The sequence below is a fragment of the Plecotus auritus genome (genome assembly GCF_963455305.1).
Source record: "Plecotus auritus genome assembly, chromosome: 6".
Classification (NCBI taxonomy): Eukaryota; Metazoa; Chordata; class Mammalia; order Chiroptera; family Vespertilionidae; genus Plecotus; species Plecotus auritus.
The window spans coordinates 178,982,875-179,007,078 of NC_137773.1; the positions used below are offsets into that span (position 1 = coordinate 178,982,875).

General features: G+C 62.3%; 3 protein-coding genes across 3 annotated transcripts; 2 read left to right on the top strand and 1 right to left on the bottom strand.

The window, feature by feature from the left end:
• Window positions 1-546: 546 nt before the first annotated feature.
• LOC308251898 (serine protease 46-like) lies at window positions 547-6,651 on the top strand (the record flags this gene model as incomplete). Its single annotated transcript, XM_080675556.1, has 5 exons — window positions 547-628; window positions 2,035-2,212; window positions 2,314-2,573; window positions 4,189-4,352; window positions 6,397-6,651. The coding sequence occupies 5 exons, from the start codon at window positions 547-549 to the stop codon at window positions 6,649-6,651; spliced, it is 939 nt and encodes a 312-aa protein (XP_080531682.1).
• Window positions 6,652-8,013: 1,362 nt separating this feature from the next.
• Window positions 8,014-13,793, top strand: PRSS50 (serine protease 50; the record flags this gene model as incomplete). The annotated part of the gene is made up of 6 exons (XM_080675557.1): window positions 8,014-8,095; window positions 8,186-8,485; window positions 9,669-9,831; window positions 10,748-11,031; window positions 12,358-12,534; window positions 13,233-13,793. The coding sequence occupies 6 exons, from the start codon at window positions 8,014-8,016 to the stop codon at window positions 13,526-13,528; spliced, it is 1,302 nt and encodes a 433-aa protein (XP_080531683.1). The 3' UTR covers window positions 13,529-13,793.
• Window positions 13,788-23,839, bottom strand: TMIE (transmembrane inner ear). Its single transcript, XM_080673241.1, has 4 exons — window positions 23,586-23,839; window positions 19,968-20,085; window positions 15,570-15,719; window positions 13,788-15,268 (listed from the first exon to the last, which is right to left on the bottom strand). The coding sequence occupies exons 1-4, from the start codon at window positions 23,793-23,795 to the stop codon at window positions 15,192-15,194; spliced, it is 555 nt and encodes a 184-aa protein (XP_080529367.1). The 5' UTR covers window positions 23,796-23,839; the 3' UTR covers window positions 13,788-15,191.
• Window positions 23,840-24,204: the final 365 nt, after the last annotated feature.

Here is a 24,204-nt window from a genome sequence, read left to right on the forward strand (position 1 = left end):
TTCTCCTGAAAATGCAGAGCCTGAGCGAAAGGAAACCTCCAGATCCAGCTCAGCCGCCTACACCAGGAGTGAGCCATCCCCTTCTCCGTGCCCACTTCTGGGGGTGTCATGAAGGCACTGGGACTGGGCACAAGGGGTGCCTCGCAGGCCTGGCACCAGGAACTGTTACGAGCCAGATACCTGTGCCGTCACAGGCTCGGGATGGGCACGTGGGGGTACGCCAAGGCCCAGGCTGAGCCCAGGAGGCCCTGTCACCGGCCTGACGCCAGCACTGCCCGGGCTCAGGTCAGGCCCAGGAGCACCGTTCCAGGGAGGCACCTGGCAGCAGCGTCACATCGCGCCTGGGTGACGCCTCGCCAAGACCACACCGGCTCCTTCTCTGCGAGCATCCTGATGCTGCCCCCGCGGGGGAGCCCCAGGCTTGGAGCAGAGGCCCCCCTGGCTACCCTGAGTAAACAAACCATGAGTTCTAGAACCCCTGCACGTTGGAGATGCCCTGTCCCCATATCCACGATGGGGACCAGCGGCGCCGGGCACCCGCTGTCCATGGCGTGCGGGCTGGGAGACCTTCACGGCCTCTCGTCTCCATTGTCTTTTGCCAGAATCGGAAGCCCACTCATTGTGGAAGGTAGGGCTTTGGGGACACGGCACAGGGGCAGGGAGGAGGGCTTCGGGGACACGAGACGGGGCAGGAGGGATCTGTGTGCCTGGGTGTCTGTTGGCTGTCCTCACGCCCGATGGATGCATCTTCACCAGACCGCATGGTGTGCCACACCTGGGGACCCAGCTAGTGTCCAGGTCATCCTGGTTTGCAGGTGACATGGACAGGAGGGAAGAGCCTTATTAAAAGTTGGGGGACGCCCTAGCCCAGTGGTCGGCAAACTGCGGCTTGCGAGCCACATGCGGCTCTTTGGCCCCTTGAGCGTGGCTCTTCCACAAAATACCACGGCCTGGGTGAGTCTATTTTGAAGAAGTGGTGTTAGAAGAAGTTTAAGTTTAAAAAATTTGGCTCTCCAAAGAAATTTCAATCGTTGTCCTGTTGATATTCGGCTCTGTTGACGAATGAGTTTGCCAACTACTGCCCTAGCCGGTTTGACTCAATGGATAGAGTGTCTGCCTGCGGACGGAGGGTCCCGGGTTTGATTCCCAGTCAGGGCACATGCAGGGGTTGCAGGCTTTGATCCCCAGGAGGGGGCATGCAGGAGGCAGCCAATCAATGATCCTCTCTCATCATTGATGTTTCTATCTCTCCTCCCTCTCTCTTCCTCTCTGAAAACAATAAAAATATATTTAAAAAATAATAAATAAAAATAAAAATTGGGGGACAAGCTAACATCCGTGGAGCAGACGAGCTCGTCTGGGAGGTGCACTCTAGGCCCGTGATGACGCGGTGCATGAATGACTGCTCACCTACAGAAGGCCCTCACCCGAGGCTGACGTCACACCATTCGGGGAGGTGGCTTATCGCTATCCCCACCTCACCACCGGAAACCAGGGTCCAGAGAACTTCAGGGACCTGTGGAGCCAGCATCCAATACCAGTTTCCCAGTAGACTCTTTTTTAAAAAAAAATGTGTTTTATTTTATTGATTTTTAGAGAGAGAGAGGAAGAGAGAGAGAGAAACATCAGTGATGAGAAACGTTGATCGGCTGCTTCCTGCACACCCCACACTGGGGGTTGAGCCTGCAACCCGGGCCCGTGCCCTGACCGGGAATCGAACTGTGAACGCCCAGTTCATAGGTGGACACTCAGCCACTGAGCCACACCAGCCGGGATTTCGGTAGACTCTTTGGGGGTGAAAAGTGTGGGGTCTCGTGTGACAGAAGGTCTCTGGGCGCCCACCCAAACGGACCACGTGTGTTCTGGTGGGGCAGCTCTGGCTTGGGTCACCTGCCAGCTGCCCGTGTGTGTGTGTGTGTGTGGCAGTGGCTCCTTGTGACGCCGCAAGGCGGCTCCCTGCCTCTCCAGCCCGAGGGCGGCCTTTGCCGCTGTCTCCACGGGCCGGCATGGCGCCTTCTCTGTCTCCTTCCTCAGAGCCCTGGTTCTGGGGCTGTGGTCAGACCAACCTGTCCTGCAAGATGGTGAAGGGGAAGCTGGTGGAAGCAGGCAAGTGGCCGTGGCAGGTGAGCATCCTGTTCATGGGCATGTACATCTGCAGTGGCTCCGTCGTCCACCACCAGTGGGTCCTCACGGCCGCGCACTGCCTGGAGAGGTCAGTCAGGGGGGCCCGGTCCGGGGGGCCCTGGTGAGGCTGGGGTTCCGGGAGTCGCAGGGTTACTGCTGGAGATCCGCCTCCTACCCACGGCCCTGCAGGTCCCTGGATGCCAGCAAATACTCGGTGATCGTGGGAGCCCAGCACCTCCCAGCAAAGGGCACTCAGCTCCCCATCACTCACCTGGTGACTCACGAGAACTTCAAGGACCTCATATCCGATGACATTGCCCTCCTGAAGCTCAAGGACCCCATCCTCTGGTCCCCCCTTGTCCAGCCCATCTGCCTCCCGACCAACAACCTCGTGCCACATGTTGGAGCCTCATGTTGGGCCATCGTGTGGGGACGTCCATCCATGAAAGGTGAGTGGAGGCAGTTTCCAAAACACTTGCCTCTTTAGAACACATCGCCATGGGCTCCTTCCTCCCTTCCTTCCTCTTTCCTTCCCTCTTTCCTTCCTTCCTTCCTTCCTCCTTCCTTCCCTCCCCCTTCCTTCCTTCCTTCCTTCCTTCCTTCCTTCCTTCCTTCCTTCCCTCCTTCCTTCCCTCCTTCCTTCCTCCTTCCTTCCCTCCCTCCCTCCCCCCTTCCTTCCTTCCTTCCTTCCTTCCTTCCTTCCTTCCTTCCTTCTTTCCTTCCTCCTTCCTTCCTCCTTCCTTCCTCCTTCCTTCCCTCCCTCCCCCCTTCCTTCCTTCCTTCCTTCCTTCCTTCCTTCCTTCCTTCCTTCCTTCCCTCCTTCCTTCCTCCTTCCTTCCTCCTTCCTTCCCTCCCTCCCCCTTCCTTCCTTCCTTCCTTCCCTCCTTCCTTCCTCCTTCCTTCCTCCTTCCTTCCCTCCCTCCCCCTTCCTTCCTTCCTTCCTTCCTTCCTTCCTTCCTTCCTTCCTTCCTTCCCTCCTTCCTTCCTCCTTCCTTCCTCCTTCCTTCCCTCCCTCCCCCTTCCTTCCTTCCTTCCTTCCTTCCTTCCTTCCTTCCCTCCTTCCTTCCTCCTTCCTTCCTCCTTCCTTCCTCCTTCCTTCCCTCCCTCCCCCCTTCCTTCCTTCCTTCCTTCCTTCCTCCCTTCCTCCCTCCCTCCCTTCCTTCTTCCCTTCCTTCCTTCCTTCCTTCCTTCCTCCTTCCTTCCCTCCCTCCCTCCCCCCTTCCTTCCTTCCTTCCTCCTTCCTTCCCTCCATCCCTCCCCCCTTCCTTCCTTCCTTCCTTCCTTCCTTCCTTCCTTCCTTCCTTCCTTCCTTCCTCCCTTCCTCCCATCCTTCCTTCCTCGTCAACCTGTCAGCAAATATTTCCTGAGCATCTACATGCGATGCACACTCTCCCAACCTCTGCTGAGAGCCAAGTGCTCTTATGGAGAAGACACTCGTGGTCTGCCTGGGCCTCAGGCCCCAAGGTCAAATCCAACCCGAGCCATCACCTGGCAGCAGGGCAGGGAATTCATCCCTGGACGTTGGGGGCGGGGGGGGGGGGGCGGCTTCCCTGTCCGCAGGTGGCACAGGGCCATGTTAGGAGGTACAGAACCACTGGGCATCCACGCAGCTGTTGCCTTGAGATACCAATGGCCCCTGTTGGCGTCACTCTGGGGTTCTAGCATCGGAGAGCCTGTGTGGGGTCCTGCCTCCCGGGGAGGGGGGCACACTCTGGCTCCAGGGCATTGCCACCTGGTTTACCAAGTAGCCCGGAGCCGTGCTCAGCCCTCACCCTCACGGATCCCTGAGGAAATCTCTCCTTGTCCTCATTCAGTGCCTGGATGTCACTCTAAGCCCTTTGGGAGACTTTTACTCAGTTTTCTTAATGAGCTTGAGCTTTTCCAAAGTCAGGCAATGGACGGGGCCTTTATAAATTACACCCCCCATCCCCCCGCAAAATAAATAAATTACCACCCCAGGAAATGGCCCTGCCCCCCACATCAGGGAATGTAGATAACCCCAAGGTAAAGTTGTGCCAAATTATTGGAGGGATGCTGAAGCAGAATTTTTCTCTCTCTCTTTAGTGGCCCCAAAGTCCCCCTACAGTCTTCAGGAAGTTTCTGTCAAGATAATAAAAAGTGAGATCTGCAACCAGCAGTATCAGTTCCTCTTCCTGAAGGGCCAGAAGAAGTTCATCGGGAAAAATATGCTGTGCGCCAGCTCAGAATGGGGCACAGACTCTTGTCAGGTGCGAAGTGTGTGGCCCGGGGCAGGGAGGGGGCTTTCAGGGGCCATGCCTTCCCTTTCCCATGGCCCTGGGAGACCTCATCCAAGTCTCCCTTCCCAGGGCTTCAGCTTCCCCGTCTGTAAGACCAGGTGGACGTTCTCTGCCCCTGTCCATACGACGGTGATGAGAGCAGTACTTCCCAGGTCCTTGGAGCTTGTCTGAACACCAATCAGTACATGCTTGGATCTGGCAGAACCAGTTCTGCATAAAAGGCCTCATTCTGTAAACACACTTCTGTCTCTTGCATCTCCTGTTCAACGTTGCTTTTTGAGATTTAGCCATAGTGATACGTGCAGCTAATTCATTCATCCGCTCTATCCACCATATTCACTTGGATGAATATGCCACAGTTTATCCTTTCTACTACATTGAAGTAGTTCCCAGGTTTTTTTTCATATCACAGATTCTGCTCCTGTGAATATTCTTACACTCATTTCCCTATTGACATGCTCCAGAATTTTCCAGGGGCTGCATCCTGCAAAGAACTGGGCCAGAGGTTTGCATTATTTTACAAAAATCTGTATCATTGCCCTGGCCGGTGTGGCTCCGTGGATAGAGCGTTGGCCTGCAGACTGAAGGGTCCCGGGTTCGATACCGGTCAAGGGCGTGTACCTCGGTTGCAGGCTCTATCCCTGGGCATATCCCTGGGCAGCCAATCGATGTGTCACTCTCACATCAAGTTCTTTCTCTCTGTCTCTCCTGCTCCCTTCCACTCTCTAAAAGTCAATGGGAAAAATATCCTCATGTGAGGATTAACCAAAAATTTTATATCATTTATATCTATATCTATAGAGAGAACCATTTCTTTTCTAATTTACAAAACTTTTCAATGATATAGAAGAGTGTAAAACTTTTTTTTAAAATATATTTTATTGAGGCCGAAACCGGTTTGGCTCAGTGGATAGAGCGTCGGCCTGCGGACTGAAGGGTCCCGGGTTCGATTCCGGTCAAGGGCATGTACCTTGGCTGCGGGCACATCCCCAGTGGGGGGTGTGCAGGAGGCAGCTGATCGATGTTTCTCTCTCATCGATGTTTCTAGCTTTCTATCCCTCTCCCTTCCTCTCTGTAAAAATATCAATAAAATATATTTAAAAAAAAAAATAAAAAAAAAAAATAAAATATATTTTATTGATATTTCACAGAGAGGAAGGGAGAGGGATAGAGAGCTAGAAACATCGATGAGAGAGAAACATCCATCAGCTGCCTCCTGCACACCCCCCACTGGGGATGTGCCCGCAACCAAGGTACATGCCCTTGACCGGAATCGAACCTGGGACCCTTCAGTCCGCAGGCCGACGCTCTATCCACTGAGCCAAACCGGTTTCGGCGAGTGTAAAACTTTTTAAATGACCATAAACCTGCCATCAAGAGGAATAACAGCCAAAACCGGTTTGGCTCAGTGGATAGAGCATCAGCCTGTGGACTGAAAGGTCCCAGGTTCGATTCCGGTCAAGGGCATGTACCTTGGTTGCGGGCACATCCCCAGTGGGGGGTGTGCAGGAGGCAGCTGATCGATGTTTCTCTCTCATCGATGTTTCTAACTCTCTATCCCTCTCCTCTCTCTTCCTCTCTGTAAAAAATCAATAAAATATATTTAAAAAAAAAAAAAGAGGAATAACAGCAGTTACCTTTGGATTGATCGATGCTGTTGTAACATTCTTCTTATGCTTTGCACAAAGAGAGGAGGGGTCGGGTCGGTGTGCATTTCCAATAGCTCACTGTGCAAGCAGGGCTGCAGGAAAGAAAAAGGTCAGGGCACCCCCCCTTGGAGGCCCCCTAGGATTTAGGGGAGTTTGCAGGAGACTGAAGGGAAAGGACAGTGAGGCCCCGACCGTGGGTCCCAGCGTGGAGCTTCTAGGTGCAGAGCAGGTTTCCAGCCAGGCCCCATTATCAGGGACCCGACGCGCAGCTCACGCTGAGGCCACAGCCCGGGAAGGGCAAGTTCATGCCGGGTCTGCAGCAGACCCTCCCGCCGCCTCCCTGATGCCCCCGCTTCCCCTCACAGGTTAACTCTGGCAGCTCCCTGGTCTGCCAAGTGAACAAGACGTGGGTCCAGATGGGGGTGGAGAGCTGGAGCTTCAGCTGCAAGCAGCACCACTTCCCCAACATCTACACCAGCACCGCCCACTTCACCCAGTGGATCAAGAGGCAGATCACGGACGTCCAGTTCATCAGCAGGGCCCGCCCCGCCTTCCTGAGCCCCATCTTGCACACTGGCTACATCCTGCTGGTCTCCTTGGGCTCCCTGTGGCTCCTGTGAGCAGTGTTTCCAGAGGTCATTCCCGGAGCTGGAGCCGAGGCTGCTTCTCCCTGCCCTCTGCCCGCCCGCAGAGAGGTGGGGCCTGGAGGCCTGCAGGACACAGGGGCAGAGTGCCCTTGGGGGAGGGTCCCAAGCCACTGGCTTTCAGTTGTTCAATGAAGATGCTTTTTCACTTTTTCCCACTGAAGTCATCTTTCTTCTTGACTCTGGCTGGCACCCTCAGAGACGGCCCCGCCCCCAGGTCCCAAGGCCTTGGCCTGGGTCTCTGACCAACAGTTCCCCGTGGGCCTTCCGGCAAGGGTCAGTGTCTTCCCAACACAAATCCCAGACCTGCCCTGTGGACCTTGTTCCAGAAACCGGGCCTCTCCCAGCCCCGAGTGTCCCCCGATTCTACAAAATCGGACCCGTTTCTCTCTTCCCGCAGGGGTGGGCCATGGGGGGCAGGGGAGGGCAAGGCAGAACGCTGCCTGGGTGATGTGTGTGAGGAGAGCACACGGAGCTGCCTCAGGGACCCCGTCAGGCTCTGCAGAGCGAGGACTGGCTGGCCCAAGCCCGAGTGGGGAGGGACGTGGGGTCCCTCAGACCTGGTGGGGCTCAGGTTCAGAGTGCACAGCTACCCGTGCCCGGGGGCCCCAGGGCGGAGTGGGTGTGACTTGCTGAGTCCTCGGAGAGCAGGGCCTGGATGGCCGGCGAGGTGGGTCCCCGGCCTGGCCCTGGCAGTGGTCGGACTGTCCCCGTGGCCTCAGGTGGCCCTCCTGGGACGAGGCTGGCTGTTCCCGCAGCTGTGACCCAGATTCTCACAGGCTCCCCCCACCCCAGACTGCGTTTCCGTGTTTCCTCATGGACGTCGTGGAGCCACCCAAACGTTCGCCTAATTCCAGAGCACGAGGGGCTCTCTGCTCCCGGAGGCCTGGGGGCGTCCCCGTGTCCGTGTGGGAACCTCACCTGAGCGCCTGTCCCGAGTGGATGGAGCTGCGGGGGGAGGGAGGGAGGGAGGGCGGCTGGCCTACTGGACATCGCCCCAGCGGGTGGGCCACCTCGCCAGGGGAGGAATGGGCGCGAAACCGGCCCGCGGGGTAGGTAGGCGGTGGGTGGCAGGTGGGGAAGGAGGTGCAGGAGACCATCTGGCCCAGGGGAGGGAGGGGGCCAGGGCGGCAGAGGCGGGACCCCAAGAAGTCAGGCCGCGTGGGGAGGCCGGCCACGAGGGGGCGCCCTGGCGGGCGAGAGCCGGGGGCACCACTGCGGCGGCCGCTGGGGGGCGCCGCGTAGCTGGGACCCGGGACGGACCGGCGCCAGACAACGTGGGGCGGCCGCTGGGGGGCGCCGTCGGAGAGGAGCTGCGCGCAGTTGCCGCTTCCCAGGATGGAGCGCTGGTGCCAGCCGCCCGCCCGCGCCCTGGTCCGGGCCGGCCTCCTGCTCCTGCTGCTGCTGCTCGGGCCGGCGGGTGAGCGCCCCCCGCCTGCTCTGCCCTCCCGCCCCTCCCCGGCCCCATCCCAGGCCCGTCTCCACCTCCGACCTCCGCATCCCTCCGCAGGTTCCTCGGGCGCACGCGACGCCGCCGCCAGGGCACTGCCCAGGGCTGCTCCCCCTGACCCTGGCGCCCCCTGTGCCGCCAGCGCCACCTGCCCCTCAGGGGGGCCGCGTCCGCCTCGGCAGGCCCCCCCCACCACTACCTCGCAGCCGAAGGGCCCCACCACCACCAAGAGGCCGCCGGGCCCCACCACCACGGGCCCCACCACCACCATGGGCCCCACCACCACCATGGGCCCCACCACCACGGGCCCCACCACCACGCAGAACCCCGCTTCCCACGTCAGCACGGCCATACCGCTCAGTGAGCGCCGTGGGCTGGGGAGGGGTGGGGGTGGAGGTGGGGTGGGGTGGGGGTGGGGGTGGGGGTGGGGGTGGGAAGGCCTCCAGGGCCTCGGATCCTGGGGCAGAAAGGACGGAGGAGGACGGACAAACAGGAGTGAGCAGAGAGCAGCCTGCTTTTTCGGCTGTTAACTGAGCACCTACTAGGTCCAGGCCTGGCGGGCGGGCGGGCAGAAGGCACAGGAAGTGGGCGGGGCCTGGGCCTGGGTGGGGGCGCGCCTGCCCCGCTGGGGGCAGGGAATTCCCAGCCCCGGACTGACTGCGTGGTGGGGTGTGGGGATGGCGGGTGTCTCCCCCACCGCTTTCAGGGAGCCCTCCAGGGGTGTCTGGGCCGCGTGCACGCCTTGTCTTGAACAGCGGCTTTCAAGCGCATGCAACTGAGACCCCCCCACCCCCCCACACCTGGAAATACACTTATCCTGGAGCTCAGTGTAGATGACTTAACTCTCACCCACACTCCCACGCAGGACCCACCACACCCCACACCCCACACTCCCACGCAGGACCCACCACACCCCACACCCCACACCCCACACGCAGGACCCGCCATAGCCTTTGCACACGCAGGTCCCGCCCCCTACCCTGGGGCCCAGCTGAGCGATCACCCTCACCAGCCTGGGATCAGGGACGTGCCGTTTTGCAGGCAGGTGGTGGCATGGACGGAGCCTCTTCCTGATTGCAGTCTGCCCCTCCTGGAGGCCCGTTTGGCTCCGAGTTGGTCTGCAGCCCGGTCCCGCCCAGGCTGTGTCTGTGTGTGCAGTGGCCCACTTTCCTGTTAGGTCACCTGCCTTCCTCTGAACCGCAGGAGGGGTTCCCAGAGGGGCAGAGGGTCTGCCTTGGTGGGAGCAGGGGGGTCTGTGCGGGTCTGGCGGGACCAGGGCACCAGGGGAGTGCTCTGAGGCCTGGCATGGGACAGGGAGAGGGGTGCCTGGGAGCTGAGGCCTTCGGGGGTTGGATGCATCTGTACTCTGACCAGCAGGAAAGGCGTCATTGGGAGGGTTCGGCAGGAGGCTGGAGAGGTGGGAGATGGGGCTGGGGAGGTGGGAGATGGGGCTGGGGAGGTGGGAGACGGGGCTGGGGTGGGGCCGGTGCCCGGGGATGCGGCTGGAAGGTCCCTCCCTCATCAGGCTCTCCTTCCTCCTCAGCCTGCGGTGCTTCCCACGAGCAGGACCCCACCCTCAGGGACCCAGAGGCCATAGCTCGGCGGTGGCCATGGATGGTCAGCGTGCAGGCCAACGGCACACACGTGTGCGCAGGCACCCTCATTGCCGCCCAGTGGGTGCTGACCGTGGCCCACTGCCTGATCCAGTGAGTCGGGGCCTGGCGGGCCAGGGTACTTGGAGCCACATGGGCCCCGTCCTCCCACCAGCTGGCCCATCTGTGGCAGCCGTGCCCGGGCAGAGCCCCACAGTCCTAGGCCCAGCCCACCCCAGCCCCCAGCAGGCGGAGCTCCGTTCCACAGGCTCTCCTGGAGCACAGCGCTTGCTCCCCCCTTCACCCCCGACCCTGGGACCTGGGCCCGCTTCCACAGAAAGAGGCCCTCATTCTTCCGTGCCACATCTTGCTTCACTTACTCCTTCCTTCGTCGACCAACAGCCTTTGACACTCCTTGGCAGCCAGGCCCTGGCCTGGGCCCTGGGGGCGGGGAGAGGACCCATCACGTCCTCAGGTCGCTGGGGGGACAGACAGGAAAACCGGTGCTCACAGAGGCGTCTAGCCAGTGTGGGGACAAGAGGGCGGGCATGCCCGTGCTCTGGTGCCAGGGGAGCGGCCCGAGGGGGACACCTGTGCTGGCCATGAGGGCTGGCCAGTGCAGCAGCGTGACGGGTGTGATCCGGCCTAAGGGTCCACACAGACTCCAGAGGCATGCTGGGAAAGGCGGCCAGAGGGCAAGGCCAGGGCCCCGTGCAGGAGGCCTGTCTCTTCCTGGGCGCATCACAGGGCCGGGACAGAATCCAGAGGAAGCTAGGCCCGTGTCCCACCTCCACCACTTCCTGGCTGCGTAGCCCTGAGCGGGTCCCTGGGTTTCTCTGAGCCTCCATTTCCCCTCCACGGACACGAAGGGTTGTTGCCAGGACACGGCCACACGGTGTGCAGGGCTCGGCTCACCTCCGCTGTGAGGAGAGGCTCAGGGGGCCTGAAGGCGGTGGGTGGGAGAGTGGCAGTGGGTCAGGGCCGGGTGGGGTGCCTGGCGCTGATGGCAGACCCCCTGGTGCTTCCCTAGGGAAGATGTCACCTACTCCGTGCGGGTGGGGAGCCCCCACATTGACCAGAGGGCTCAGACCACGGCCGACGTCCGGGTGCACCAGGTCATCCTGAACAGCCGGTTCCGGGCCCATCGCTATTGGTCCTGGGTGGGCCAGGCCAACAACATTGCCCTCCTGCAGCTCGAGACAGCGCTTAACTACAGCAAGTACGTCTGGCCCATCTGCCTGCCCGGCTTGGACTACAGGGTGAAGGACTCTTCCCTCTGCACCGTGACGGGCTGGGGCCGCCCCAGGGCCAACGGTGAGTCGCACCTCCCAGACCAGGGCCGGTGTGGGAAAGGGCCCGGCTCAGCTGGGTTGCCTCGGACAGATGTTTCGGAGACATCATCCCCGGAGCCCCTGCTCCCACCTTCCTGTTGGGCTCTTTTTTTTTTTTTTTTTTTTGTTAAATATGTTTTTATTGATTTCAGAGAGGAAAGGGGAGGGAGAGGGAGATATAAACACCAATGATGAGAATCATGGATCGGCTGCCTCCTGCACGCCCCCCACTGGGGATGGAGCCTGCAACCTGGGTATGTGCCCTGACCGGGAATCGAACCCCGATCTCCTGGCTCATAGGTGGATGCTCAACCCCTGAGCCACGCTGGCTGGGCCCTGTCCAGCTCTTCTATCCAAGGTGGTCTTCCCCTCGAGGGTTTCGGCCGTGAGCACCCCATGGCCTCAGGCCGTGCGGGGCAGAGATGCCCATGAGCTCTCAGGCCAGGCCAGGCATGTGGACAGAGCTTCCCGAGGCAGGAGGGGCAGGAGTAGGCTCTGCTGTTTGCACAATTCCAGGGGGCTGTGCCTTGAAGCAGAACATCGAGGTGAGCCGGCTCCTGTCTGCGAAAAGCTCCCCGAGGACCCCACAGGGCTGCCCAAGGCAGTCTGCACCAGAGTCTGGGAGTCACTCGGGGTCCCCTCCGGGGTCCTCAGTCCCATGTCATCCCAATTCAGGAGCAAGGCCCAGAGCAGGAGAGCTGTCCCGGCCCTCCAAGGGTCCATTTCCTTATGAGCCCAGGAATGCCCTCTCCCTTCAGGCACGCTAGCCTTTCCCACTAGAGGTGCCCTCCCCGGAGCCTCCGGGAGCAGCTTGCCTGAAATGGCCACAGGGCTCCAGCCCAGGGGAGGGGCTGGCCTTTTTGCCTTCCCTGCCACAGGCTGTCAGTGGCTGGAGATGATCAGAAGTCCCCTGTCTCAGGCTATGGACCGAGACCAGACCAGCGGAGGGGAGGGAGGGAGCCATGTTGGGGACTGAGGGGCTGTTGGGCAAGCTCAGGGGAGGAGCCTCTGAGGAGGGTCTTGGGGTAGAAGGAAGGGTCGGAATGGACTCAGTGGATGGGACTCTGCGGGCGTTAACCAGGTCCAGTGAGGCCAGACTGGGGGCCCTGCCCGGGTCCCTCTCAAGGGGTGCTGGGGAAGGGCGGGCTGGGATGGCACGTGGGCTGCACCTGGAGAGACCCCCTCCCTGGGCTGCTGTGTGGCCAGCGGAAAAGGCTGGAAGCGTGGCGAGGAGCCGAGGGGGGTGGGCGACAAGGCAGGCGGCAGCGGGCCGCAGGGAAGCCGCCCGCCTGAATGGGCCTGTCCACAGGCACATGGCCGCAGTTCCGGACCATCCGGGAGAAGGAGGTCACCATCCTCAGCAGCAAGCAGTGTGAGGACTTCTACCACCAATTCGCCAAAATCCCCTCCCTGATCCGGATCATCAACTCCCAGATGATCTGTGCGCAGGACACAGACAGGAAGCACTTCTGCTATGTGAGCGCCTGCCCCTGCCCCTGCCCCTGCCCCTGCCCTCCAGGCCCTGGGCCAGGATGGGGGGGAGGAGAGGAGGGGACCCTGCCCTTCAGGCCCTGGGCCAGGATGGGGCGGGGGGTGGGGGGGAGAAGAGGGGACCCTGCCCTCCAGGCCCTGGGCCAGAATGGGGGGGGGGAGGGGGGAGAGGAGGGGACCCTGCCCTCCAGGCCCTGGGCCAGGATGGGGGGGAGGGGGGAGAGGAGGGGACCCTGCCCTCCAGGCCCTGGGCCAGGATGGGAGGGGGAGGGGAGAGAGGAGGGGACCCTGCCCTCCAGGCCCTGGGCCAGGATGGGGGGAGAGGGGGGAGAGGAGGGGACCCTGCCCTCCAGGCCCTGGGCCAGGATGGGGGGTGGTGGGGAGAGGAGGGGACCCTGCCCTCCAGGCCCTGGGCCAGGATTGGGGGGAGAGGAGGGGAGTGGGAAAGGAATGAGCAGGGGCGATGGAGCAGGAAGATGGGGAAGGGAGATGGGATGGAGGAGAGAGATGGAGGTCAGGTGGAGAGTGGGGGGTAGGAAGACGGAGGGGGGGTTAAAGGGGGGGATGGAGGACTGACTCCAGAGAGCAGGGAGATGCATCCTCTGTGGAAGGCCCCCTGGGTACTGCTCAGCCAGCGAGTGACACTCAGGGGTGTGGGGACCATCTGTGTGAAGCCCCCTGCTCGTCCCTGAGCGGGGTCCCCTTTCCCTCGGGCCACGTCTGGCCTCCCTGACCTTCTGTCCTCCCACCTCCCACAGGAGGTCAGTGGGGAGCCTCTGTCCTGTCCTGTGCAGGACACGTGGTTCCTGGTGGGGATGGTGAGCTGGGGCCCCGGCTGCGGCAAGAGCGAGGCCCCGCCCATCTACCTGCGCATCTCCGCCTACCAACACTGGATCTGGAAGCGCATCAACGGGCAGGCTCTGACAGCCCCGTCCACGGCCCTGCTCCTGGCCCTGTCGCTGCCCCTCAGCCTCCTTGCTGCCTGCTGATGCTCTCAGGCCATCCCTGGGGCGCCCTCTGGCCCCAGGCCCCCTCATTGTCCTCGTCCAGGACACTACAGGTCCGCTCTCCTGTCCCATCCGGCAGGGCCGAGACCAGGTGCTCAATTAAACAGTTCTCTTCCTCACACAGCCTCCTTCCTGGGCCTGGGGGCCCTCGCTCTCTGGGCTGCTCGGGTGGGAGATGGCTGAACAGGATGGGGTGGGGTCGGGGCTCGGGCACCGAGAGGGCAGAGCCCAGGACTGGCCTCCATGAGGGGGGGGGGGGAGGGCGGAGGGGCAGGGCTCCTGCAGAAGGTGAGGGAGTGTGTGTAGGGATGATATGGGGTCAGGCGATGGAGGGCCTGGAATGCCCTGCCCAGGCCGAAGCTGGCGCTGCGCGGACACTGCGTGAGGCTGGGAGGGGCCAGGAGTTGAATGTGTCCTTTCCGTTAACTTAATTGGAGTCGGCTCTCCTTGCCGTTCGCCCGGCCCCTGGCGGTGGCTAGGGCACACCCAGCACTGGGCTCAGACCCTCGAAGGCCTGTTGAAACCACAGCTGCCCCGTGCTCTTGGTCACCTGACTCCCTCCAGCTCACCCTAAGTCAGGCTTGGAGAAGCCAGGGAGGGACCCTCAGCCGGCCTCTGCCGCTGTCACGGGCACTCCAGGTCGTCGGGGACAGAAGGCACTCAGCTTTATTTACTAATCTCTGCAGGCCCCCTGGCCAGAAACCTCTGGACTCTCCTTAGTCCCCAGGCCCCGGCGGACGCCCCCGTGCGGACGCCCCGGTGATGCCCTGGCTGGTGCTCGCTGCCCTTCGGAAGCCCCTCCGCACCTCTCATCCCGAGGGCCTTCTCATCAGCAGTGCTTTTGGGCCCTGTTGTTGAGGGCGGGAGAAGAGGTGGCCTCAACCCCAACTGCCCCCTCAGGGATCTGGGGCCCTGACACCTCCCCCACAGCCGAGTGGAGAAAGGGTCACGGCACAGCCCAAGGGCCCGCTGACTTCTCAAATATTCCCTGGATTCCTAAGAGGGGCCCAGGTGGCAGCCTTCTTCCCTCCTCCCCTGGCCCCCTGCTTCAGCCTCCTGCACCCCTGACCCCTGCAGCTCAGCCCTGCGCCCGGGCCTCGAGCTGACCCCCAGCAGCCTCTGCTCCAGTCCTGAGTGTAAACCAAGTGCATCCTGTTGCCAGGGCCTCAGTCTGCTGGGCTGGGGGTCCTCCTGCTTCTGGCCACCTCTGCCCACCCCGCTGGACCTGAGCCCCTGCTAGACTTGGGGCTGACCCCTCCCCCCAGGACTGCTGTCCAGCAAGGCCTGAGAGCCACCCTCGCCACAGCTCCCGGCTGACCATCCGGTCCACACGCCTTTCCGGTGTGACCCCACAGCGTGTCGCTCCTTTAGCACCACTGCTGTTTCGGGCCAAAGGGTGAGACGGGCGTGTCGGGGTGTGAAGCTGCTCGGGATCTGCAGAGGGACAGTGGCCCCGACCCGCTGTGTTGAGCGGCCACGTGGACAGGGGGAAAGGAGCGGAGCCCAGGCTGGGCGGCTGGACACCTGCGGGCTGGCCCCTGCCCCCGATTGGCTCAGGGGGGAGTGTGGAGTCCAGGCTGCCTGGGCCCCAGCCAGGACTTGAGCCGCAGCTGCCGCCGCCAGGAAGCTCTCCTCGTTTCTCTCCTTACTTCTTCTCATCCTCCTCTACCTTGATAGCCACCGTGTCCACGCTGTCCTTCTTCTTCTTCTTCTTCTTGTCATCTGTGGGGCAGAGGGGCGCACGCCAGGCGTGGGAGAGCGCCCTCAGGCTCACCCACAGCCTCCACACCCAGCCCGTCCCTGCCTTCTTCCCTCCATGCTTCTCCCACCGGCAACAGTACCTGTTCTACCCGCCTCACTCCCACCAGCTTCTGTGTTCTGGTGAACAGGGGCGGAGTGGGGTTCCCTCCCTGAACCTACTGGCTGGGGGCAGGTCTGAGGCCCTGGCAGGCTCGGGCGGTGGCAGGGCTGGGGGCAGGTCCGAGGCTCGGGCGGTGGCGGGGCTGGGGGCCCGGCCGCTCACCTCCGGGAACCTCCGTGAGCTCATTGAGGGGTGGCACGGTCTCCAGCTTGTCGGTGTACATCTTGGCTGCCTTCCGCTGCAGGTATCGGGCTTCGATCTCCTTCCGCGTCCGCGGCACACGGCAGTTGAAAACACAGCACAGAGTGATAACTGGAGGGGGACAGAGCGGGTGTGGCCAGGGCTGGAGCTCCCCCACCCAGGAAGGTGCCCGAACTGCAGGTGTGCATGCCTCCCTCTGCCCAGGGGTGTCTCACCTAAGAGACTGCTGGGAGGACTGCATCTTTTTTTTTTTTTTTAGCAAGGTATTTTATTTCCCTTCTTTCCTTCCCTCCCTCCCTCCCTCCCTCCCTCCCTTCCTCTCTTCCTTCCTCTCTTCCTTCCTTCCTCCCTTCCTTCCTTCCTTCCTCCCTTCCTTCCACACTCCCTCCCACCCTCCCTCCCTCCTCCTTCCCTCCCTCTCTCCTTCCCTCCCTCCCTCCCTCTCTCCCTCCCTCCCTTCCTCTCTTCCTTCCTCTCTTCCTTCCTCTCTTCCTTCCTTCCTTCCTTCCTCCCTTCCTTCCTTCCTTCCTCCCTCCCTCCCTCCCTCTCTCCCTCCCTCCCTCCCTTCCTTCCTCCCTTCCTTCCTTCCTTCCTCCCTTCCTTCCACACTCCCTCCCACCCTCCCTCCCTCCTCCTTCCCTCCCTCTCTCCTTCCCTTCCTCCCTCCCTCCCTCCTCCTTCCCTCCCTCTCTCCCTCCCTCCCTCCCTTCCTTCCTTCCTTCCTCCCTCCTCCTTCCCTCCCTCTCTCCCTCCCTCCCTCCTCCTTCCCTCCCTCTCTCCCTCCCTTCCTTCCTCCCTCCCTCCCTCCCTTCTTTCCTTCCTCCCTCCCTCCCTTCCTTCCTTCCTTCCTTCCTTCCTTCCTCCCTCCCTCCCTTCCTTCCTCCCTCCCTCCCTCCTTCTTCCCTCTCTCCCTCCCTCCCTCCCTCCCTTCCTCCCTCCCTTCCTTCCTCCCTCCTTCCCTCCCTCCCTCCTCCTTCCCTCCCTCTCTCCCTCCCTTCCTCCCTTTCTCCCTCCCTTCCTTCCTCCCTTCCTCCCTTCCTTCCTTCCTTCCTTCCTCCCTCCTCCTTCCCTCCCTCTCTCCCTCTCTCCCTCTCTCCCTCTCTCCCTCCCTTCCTCCCTTTCTCCCTCCCTCCCTCCCTCCCTCCCTCCCTTCCTCCCTCCCTCCCTTCCTCCTCCTTCCCTCCCTCTCTCCCTCCCTTCCTCCCTTCCTCCCTCCCTTCCTCCCTCCTTCCCTCCCTTCCTTCCTTCCTTCCTTCCTTCCTTCCTTCCTTCCTTCCTTCCTTCCTTCCTTCCTTCCGGTCTCAGAGAGGAAGGGAGAGTGAGAGAGAGAGAGAGAAACATCCATGATGAGAGTCACCCTACTGGGGATCGAGCCCACAACCCAGGCATGTGCCATTTTGACAGGAATTGAACCAGGGACCCTTCAGTCCGAAAGCCCACGCTCTATCCACTGAGCCACACAGGCCAGGGCGAGGCTCGCATCTTGACAAATCCCCGGCGGGCGCTGGGATTTTGAAGGGCTCTGCTGACGGGGCTGGCTACACGCGTCACACACTCGTAGAAGGGCCTGGTGCTTGGGCCAGCGCTCTGCTCGCACCGTCTTGAAATTCTTCATGCTTTTTGAACCAGGGGCCTGTTTTCATTTGGCACCTGCCCTGTCATGGGTCCTGGTCCCGAGGTCCTTCTGAATAGACCGAGAGTCCCCGCAGGGCAGGGCGCATGGCTGCACCATGACTCAGCCCACGGCTTCCTGGAGGTGCCCTGTGTCCCCACCCAGGCCCCTGGGCTCCGTGTGTAGGGTCAGAGCGGCCTCGGGCACCGGAGGACATGGCTGCACCTCCTCCACCTCCCTGAGGACCGCCTGGGCCTCTCCTGGCTGTGAGACCCGCCAGGGCCCAGCCCTGCCCCAGGCATTCACCTCAGCCTGAGTTATTCCAGGAGCGGGTTTCCTGCTGGGGCGGCGGCGCTGGCCTGCCTGGTGATGGGCATGGCGGGCAGGGCTGCCGGGACCTGGATGAACTGAGTTTATTTTTCTGAGGTCCCCACAGTTTGACCACCTTGGGCCCAGCCTCAGGGGAGGGGATGGCGCTGCTTCCTATTATAAATCCATGACCAGACATGACTTCTTGGTAGACTCCTGGGGACAGGAGGGCAGGCAGGACAAGCCGGGGGTATTTTGGGGAAGATGGATCAGACCAAACCGACGTGGCCTGGGCGGGAGCACCCTCTGGAGTCGCCCTGTGCAACTTCAGCCAAATGTCATGGCCCCATTGAGTCCCACCCAGATTTGCAGAGGAAAGGAAAAAATGAATGAATGAGTGAGTGAATGATAGTCTCAAGGCCTTTGCTGCTGAGGACAAGACTGGCTCCTGAATGAATGGGTGGGGGGCGGGCGGAGGGGGGGGGGCAGTCACACCCAGGAGCACTCTGGGAGTCGGAACGGCCTCTGCTGTGGGGTAGGCCTGAGTAGACAGAGGCCTTTCTGACCCGGAGAACTGGGTCCTGGACTTCTCCAGACCCCTGTGTGTGCCCGGTGCCCAAGGTTGGTCCCTCACCCCAACCTACTGGCTTGTGCCACGTCGTCCAGCCACCCCCAGGCCCTCCTCCCGACCAGGCACACTCGGCTGTCCACCTTGGCCCCAGCCTCCGGGGAAGGGATGGAGCTGCTTCCGGACCTGGGGGGCTGGGCTTCAGGGGGAGCACAAAGGGCAGGCATGGGAGGCCAGGGCAGGGGTCAGACACTGCCCCTCGCTCGCTCCAGGCCTGGCCTGGTCGCTTCTCTTCAAAGTTGGAGAGAAAGGACCTTCGATTGAGTTCCAGGGCCCAGGCCGGAGGAGACCCCCCAGAGGCACCCCATCCAATCCTAGCGCCTCTTCACAGGGTCTGGGGGTGATGCCCCAGCAACAGCTGCGCCTCCTGGGTTCACGCAGACCGGGGAGCAGGAAGGCTGTTTCCTCCTCAGGACTCGGGCCCTGCTGCTCGGCCTGTGGGCCGTCCTCCCCCTCCTCTGGGAGGTGGTGTGAGGGGCACGAGTCAGTCTGTGTGGTTGGTGTCCAGGTGCCTCTGGGCCTGGCACCTCTACCACGTGGGGCCGAGCCGAGCCCGGGAGAGGCCACTGTGTGCCCGGAGCTGCCCCTGGGCCCCCCTGTGGCCCCTGCAGGACAGAGCCCCACGCCCCGCACCTGGCAGGGTGGGGCTTGTTCCCCGCCGTGGACCCCCGTCTGTCTGCGGGGCCTGCACCCAGAAGCCTGCCTGGTGCCCAGCCTCGGCTAGGAACGCACACAGCCTCTTGCTCGATCCTGGCCCCACCCAGGCTGTGAAGAAATGGGGGGGGGGGGGCGCGTTTTCCCACAGGGAGGGCACTTCTGGAGCCAGGAGAAGCACATGCCAGTCAGATGTCCTGGTCTCCCTTGGAGCCCCCCGTCTGGGTGTGTCTTATGCTGTCGGCAGGCGCTGCCTCCGGGGACCTTGTCCGGGACAGCTCCCTGAGAACCTGCATGCGCTTCACCCCGACCCAGGCGCTCGGGGAAACGCCAGAGGGTTATCTGAGACCTCTGCCCACACCATCCCCTCCACCCGAGGGTCTCCAGCATCCACCGGGGACCGCCCCCCCCCCCCCCCCCACACACACCGACGTGCAGCTCAGAGGACTTCTCCGGAGCCTTTGCAGCGTGCCCCCCATTCCCTTCGGCCTGTAGAAACCTCCCTCAGACTCTGCCATGGCGGCCTCCCCCACCAGCTGGCACTTCTCTGCCCCTCCCCCAAATCCAGACCAGACCCCCCCACAAGGAGCACGTCCAGCCCATTTCTGTTTCGACTTTGCGTCAAGCACCCCCGCCGCCCCCCAGGAGGAAAGGGCCTCCTGCTTCTAACTGAGATGGGGGTGAGGCATGCGGGGCCGAGGAATTCGACAAGGCAGGGTTTGCAGCCTGGGAGACACATCTGCTGGGCATCTGGGAGCCTCCGGGCGGAGCCACGCCGGGGTGGCCTTGCTGGGGCCCCTGGGTGTGGGCCCTTTAAGTTGGCTGAACTGCAGGAAAAGCATCGGGAGGCCCGATGGGGAAAAATGACACGTCCCGTCCCGGAGCCCGGAGCCCCTGTAATCACCGTAATTGCCATGTGGCTGCCTCCCCGTTTGGTTGGGCAGAACGCTTCAGGTCACCACCGCCTGTCCGCCCTCCACAGGGACTTTGTGTGAACCGGGAGGTGCCAGGAACCACAGCAGGCCTCCCGCGGGCGCCTGGCCTGCCTGCATTGCTGGGAATTGCTGCTCTGAGCCCCTGGGGTGGTGCCGGGGGGGCGGGGTGCTGTGCCCCCACCCCTGCCCTGTGCTGGGGCGGGCCGGGAGCGGCTACTCACTGATGGACAGCACGAAGAGGGAGAAGATGCCCACCACGTGCCACAGGCGCATGTCCCAGAACACCACGGTCTCCTTGGTCAGCGGCGGCGGCTTGGGCTTGGGCGGGGCCGTGCTGGGCTGCGGATGGAGAGAGGGGAGTGAGCCAGGCAGAGCCGGGGTGGGGCCGGGCTGAGAGGCCTGGTCTCAGCAAGGACTTAGCCCAGGCCCTCCGGGAGCGCCTGGAATTAACTGCCATCGCCCAAACCAGTGATTCTCAACCTTTGCCGTCTCGTGGCACGTACACTAATTACTAAAATTCCGCGGCACGCCGGAAAATACGATTTTGCTGATCTGACCAAAAAAAAAACAGGTACACTTTTGATTCCTTCACACTGCACGGCTCTCGTGTGGGTTGCTGTCACTTTTTTTATTTGACAATCTAAGGCAGGGGCGGGGGACTGTTTTTCTTCCAAGGGCCATTTGGGTATTTAAAACATCATTCGTAAAAAAAAATAAATAATAAATAAATAAAAATAAATAAATAAAACATCATTCATGGGCCATACAAAATCACCGACTTAAAAATTAGCCTCCTGTATTTGGTCAAACATTTAATTAACTCACCCCCAAAGCCTTGGCAGGGCCAGACCAAGTGGTTGCTCGCCTGTGGGCTGGACGCCCCCCACCCCCAATCTAAGGGGAAAGAGGTCAGTGCCCCTGGCTATGTAACGAATACTGCATGTTTTAAAAATCCTTGCGGCTCACTGTTAGAAATCGCCGCCCTCGACCTTGGGAAGTTCCCGATTTAGCACAAAAGAGCAGAGTCCCAGAACCATGGAGCCGGGACTGGGAGGGCCAGGGTGGTCGGCGCTTGGGGAAACCAGGCCCAAAGGCCTGTCCCCGTCTGGTTCAAGGCCCCTTCGATAGCCTGTGGGTCTCTCCTCCTCCTCCAGTCCTGGGCCCCCACAGGCAGACAGGGACTCAGGACCAAGGCCAGAGACAAGGCGAGGTCTGTACTACCCCGGGGACTTCGCTATCCTGTGCTGTCCCCCCAGGGTGGGGTAGGTGTGGAGCCCGAGACTGCGCCTGGCCAGGACCCCACCGGCCTCGCAGTCACCCCGCCCACCAGAATCACTTCCAATGACCAGGGCTAGGACAAGACCCGAGATCATTTGTCCACGGTACGGCAGCGACACCTGGGGGCCGGACCGTGTAAGCACGGTGAGAGCAAGTCCGCCAAGCCGAGCAGAGCCAGCTGCCTCCCACCTTCCCAGTGGGCCCCGCGCTCCCTGGGGGCTTGAGGGGAACATGGCCCTTTCCTGGGGGTCTAGGGGACGTGGCCCTGCCTTGGAGGACTGAATGGACGCTGAGGGGACATGGCCCTGCCCTGGGGGTTCTCAGGGTACATGGCCTTGCTCTGGGGTCTGGGTGGACCAGGCCTGCTCTGGGCGGGTCTGAGCAAGACCTGTCCCTGATCTGCGGGGCTGACAGGGATACGACCACGGTCCCCACACTGGCTGAGGGTGTGGATGGGAGTTAGTGCTTAGGAGGGAGGACCCTGGGCCATCTGTGCACCGTGCCGTCCTCCGATCTGTGCACTGTGCCGTCCTCCGATCTGTGCACCGTGCCGTCCTCCGATGCACGAACAAGGACAGGCCTGAGGAGTCTCTGGCTGTCTGCGAGGAAAGGCAGCCCGCAGGCCACCGTCCATCAGCCTTTCCCTGGGCTGAAAGCAGGGATGGGGTCCTCCCACGAGCCAGGCACTTCCCCCTCCCCCTCCCCCTCCTCCTCCTCCTCCTCCTCCTCCTCCTCCTCCTCCTCCTCCTCCTCCTTCTCTTCCTCCTGTGAGCACCTTCAGCTGCCTGTCCCGGGAAGCCAGAGGGTCTTTGTGAGGGATTGGTACCCGACTCCCTGGCTCTTTTCTCTTAACCAGGGTGAACTGGGGCAAGTACCACACATCCGTGGAGTCAGGGTACCTGTGGGGGTGGGGCACACAGGGGGTTGAGCACACATTTGTGGGTACAGGCACACATGTGGTGGGCGTACATGTGGGCAGTGTCAGGGCCAGGGCTGGCAGTGGCGGGGTGTTGGGTGGAGGGTGACAGGAGCAATCTGCTGTCTCCTGTGGTGGGCACTGCTGGGGTCTGAACTCCGGAGCTTGGACGCTCCACCTCCATCCGAGCCTCACGCCTGCAGCGGTGACGCTGGAGGGCTGGGGTGGGTGGTGCCATGGGCCCTGGCCTGCCCATCTTTCTGGTGCTTCCCTGGATCCCCAGGCTCGGCCAGGCCCTTGCACAGGCTGAAGGCAGATGGCAGGTAGATGGACTCCAAATGCAATTTCCCTTAATGAGCTGGGAGGAGACATGCTCCCGGGGGCCAGGGAGGAGTCCTTGGCTCAGAACTGATTCGCCGCCACCCCCACCCCCCACTCCCGCCTCTCTGGTACCCAGGCCAGCTCAGTTTCTGCATCTGAGGCCTCAGGGCAGCCAGTGAGGTGCGCAAGCCACAGCTCAAGCCAGCCTGGCTCCCCTTACAGGGACACCGGAGCTGACATCTAACTCCAGCCCTCTGACCACACCCCCTGGTCAGCAGCAGGGATGGCTAGCATTGGGCGGCAAGGCTCTGTCCCCACCCATGTCCCCCAGACCCTTCACATCCGGGCTGTGCCCTCTGACCCCAGGACAAGGCTCTGCCCGCCCTCTCCCATCCTGTCCCTTAGCACCTGCCACTCCAGGGCTTTCCTGGGTGCTTCCCTGCTTTCTCCGCACCTCATGCTCCAGAATTCTGAGTCTGGTCGGCCTCTTCGGCACCCCTTCCTGGCTCAGCAGCAATGGGTAGAGGGGCCAGGGAGGCTGCATATGGACCCACCCTGCCCCGCCCAGCCCTTCCTGGCCTCAGCCAGGCTCCTGGCCCACCGACCAGCCATCTTCCTCACCTCTTCCTGGGTGTCTCAGCAGCTTCTCCCAACGACATGCCCCTTTTCCAGTGTATTCTCTTCTGTCCAAATCAGGTCTCAGCGCGATTCTCCCCTCTACAAACCCCAGCTGGCTCCCCACCCCCCATCACACACAAGGACCAAGACAGACCCTAAGGCCAGGGGCTGCCCGCCCCTCCCTCCAGGGCAAATGCAGTCAATCACCGCCTGTCCCATCCTCCAGCTTGGAATGCAATTTCCTCACCTCCTGGTCTCCTCCCTGGACAGGGGACTCTGGAGGACCTTGGGTGGCAGACCCTGTTTCCTCCAACAGACACCCAAATCAGGGACTAGACCCCCCATCAGACTAGTGGTCACTGAAACCAAGGACTAGGCACCCCTCTCCCAGACCCCTCTGGATGGTACACTGGAGGAGAGGAGCTGAGCGACCCCAGCAGATCGGACACGCTGTACCCCCGTCAGCCCGGGATCCCCAAGATCAGGTCAAAGTGAGTTTTCCCCATCAGACAGAACGCCCCTGAAATCAGGGGACCAGGCCTTGGATGGGGGCTGTCTCCCCGCAGCCTGGGTCCCCCATGAAGCCAGACCTCCCAGGGCAAGAGGACAGGACAGGCAGCTCCAGCCAGAAAGGCACCCCCACCCCCTGCCTGGACGGTGCCGGCCACCCCGAGGCCGCCCCCCCACTCCGCGCCCTCAGACTCACCTCCACCAGTTGCCCAGCGACTCCTGCGAGGCAGACCCCCAGCGCCGCGCCCCCCAGCGCCCAGAGGGGCCCCGCGCCCCGCCGCCTGGCCATCCTTGCGCCGCCGGCTGGCCCCCAGGTCTGGAGCCGAGCGATGCCCGCGGCCGGCGGCTGCCCCTGGCAGCTGGCAGGGACGGAGGCGATCTGGCCGCAGGCAGGCCGTGGCATCATTTATTCATCGCTGGTGTCCGGTTGCTGGGCCGCCGGCCCGCACTTGAGCGCGTGAAGGGCCCGCCCCTCCGAGGACCAGACTCCAGACTCCCCTCCTCCCCCCACCCACCTGGACCCACGCGGGATCAGGTCCTTGAGCAACAGGTCCCACCCTCCCGCCCCACTGGGCCTCCGTTTCCCCATCTGGGATAAGGAGGGGGCGGAATTGCGGATCTGGGAGGCCCTTCCCCTGTTCACGTCCTGAATGTGAAGAGCTGTACTGGACCCAGGTGGGTGCGCCCAACAGGCAGGTTGCCATGGCGACAGGCGCTCAGGGATGCCCTGGGCTGGCTTCCTGCCCGGAGGCGGCTCTGGTCACCCTGGACACCAGGGCTGGGGGCGGGGGTGGGGAGCGGGATAGAATGGTGGG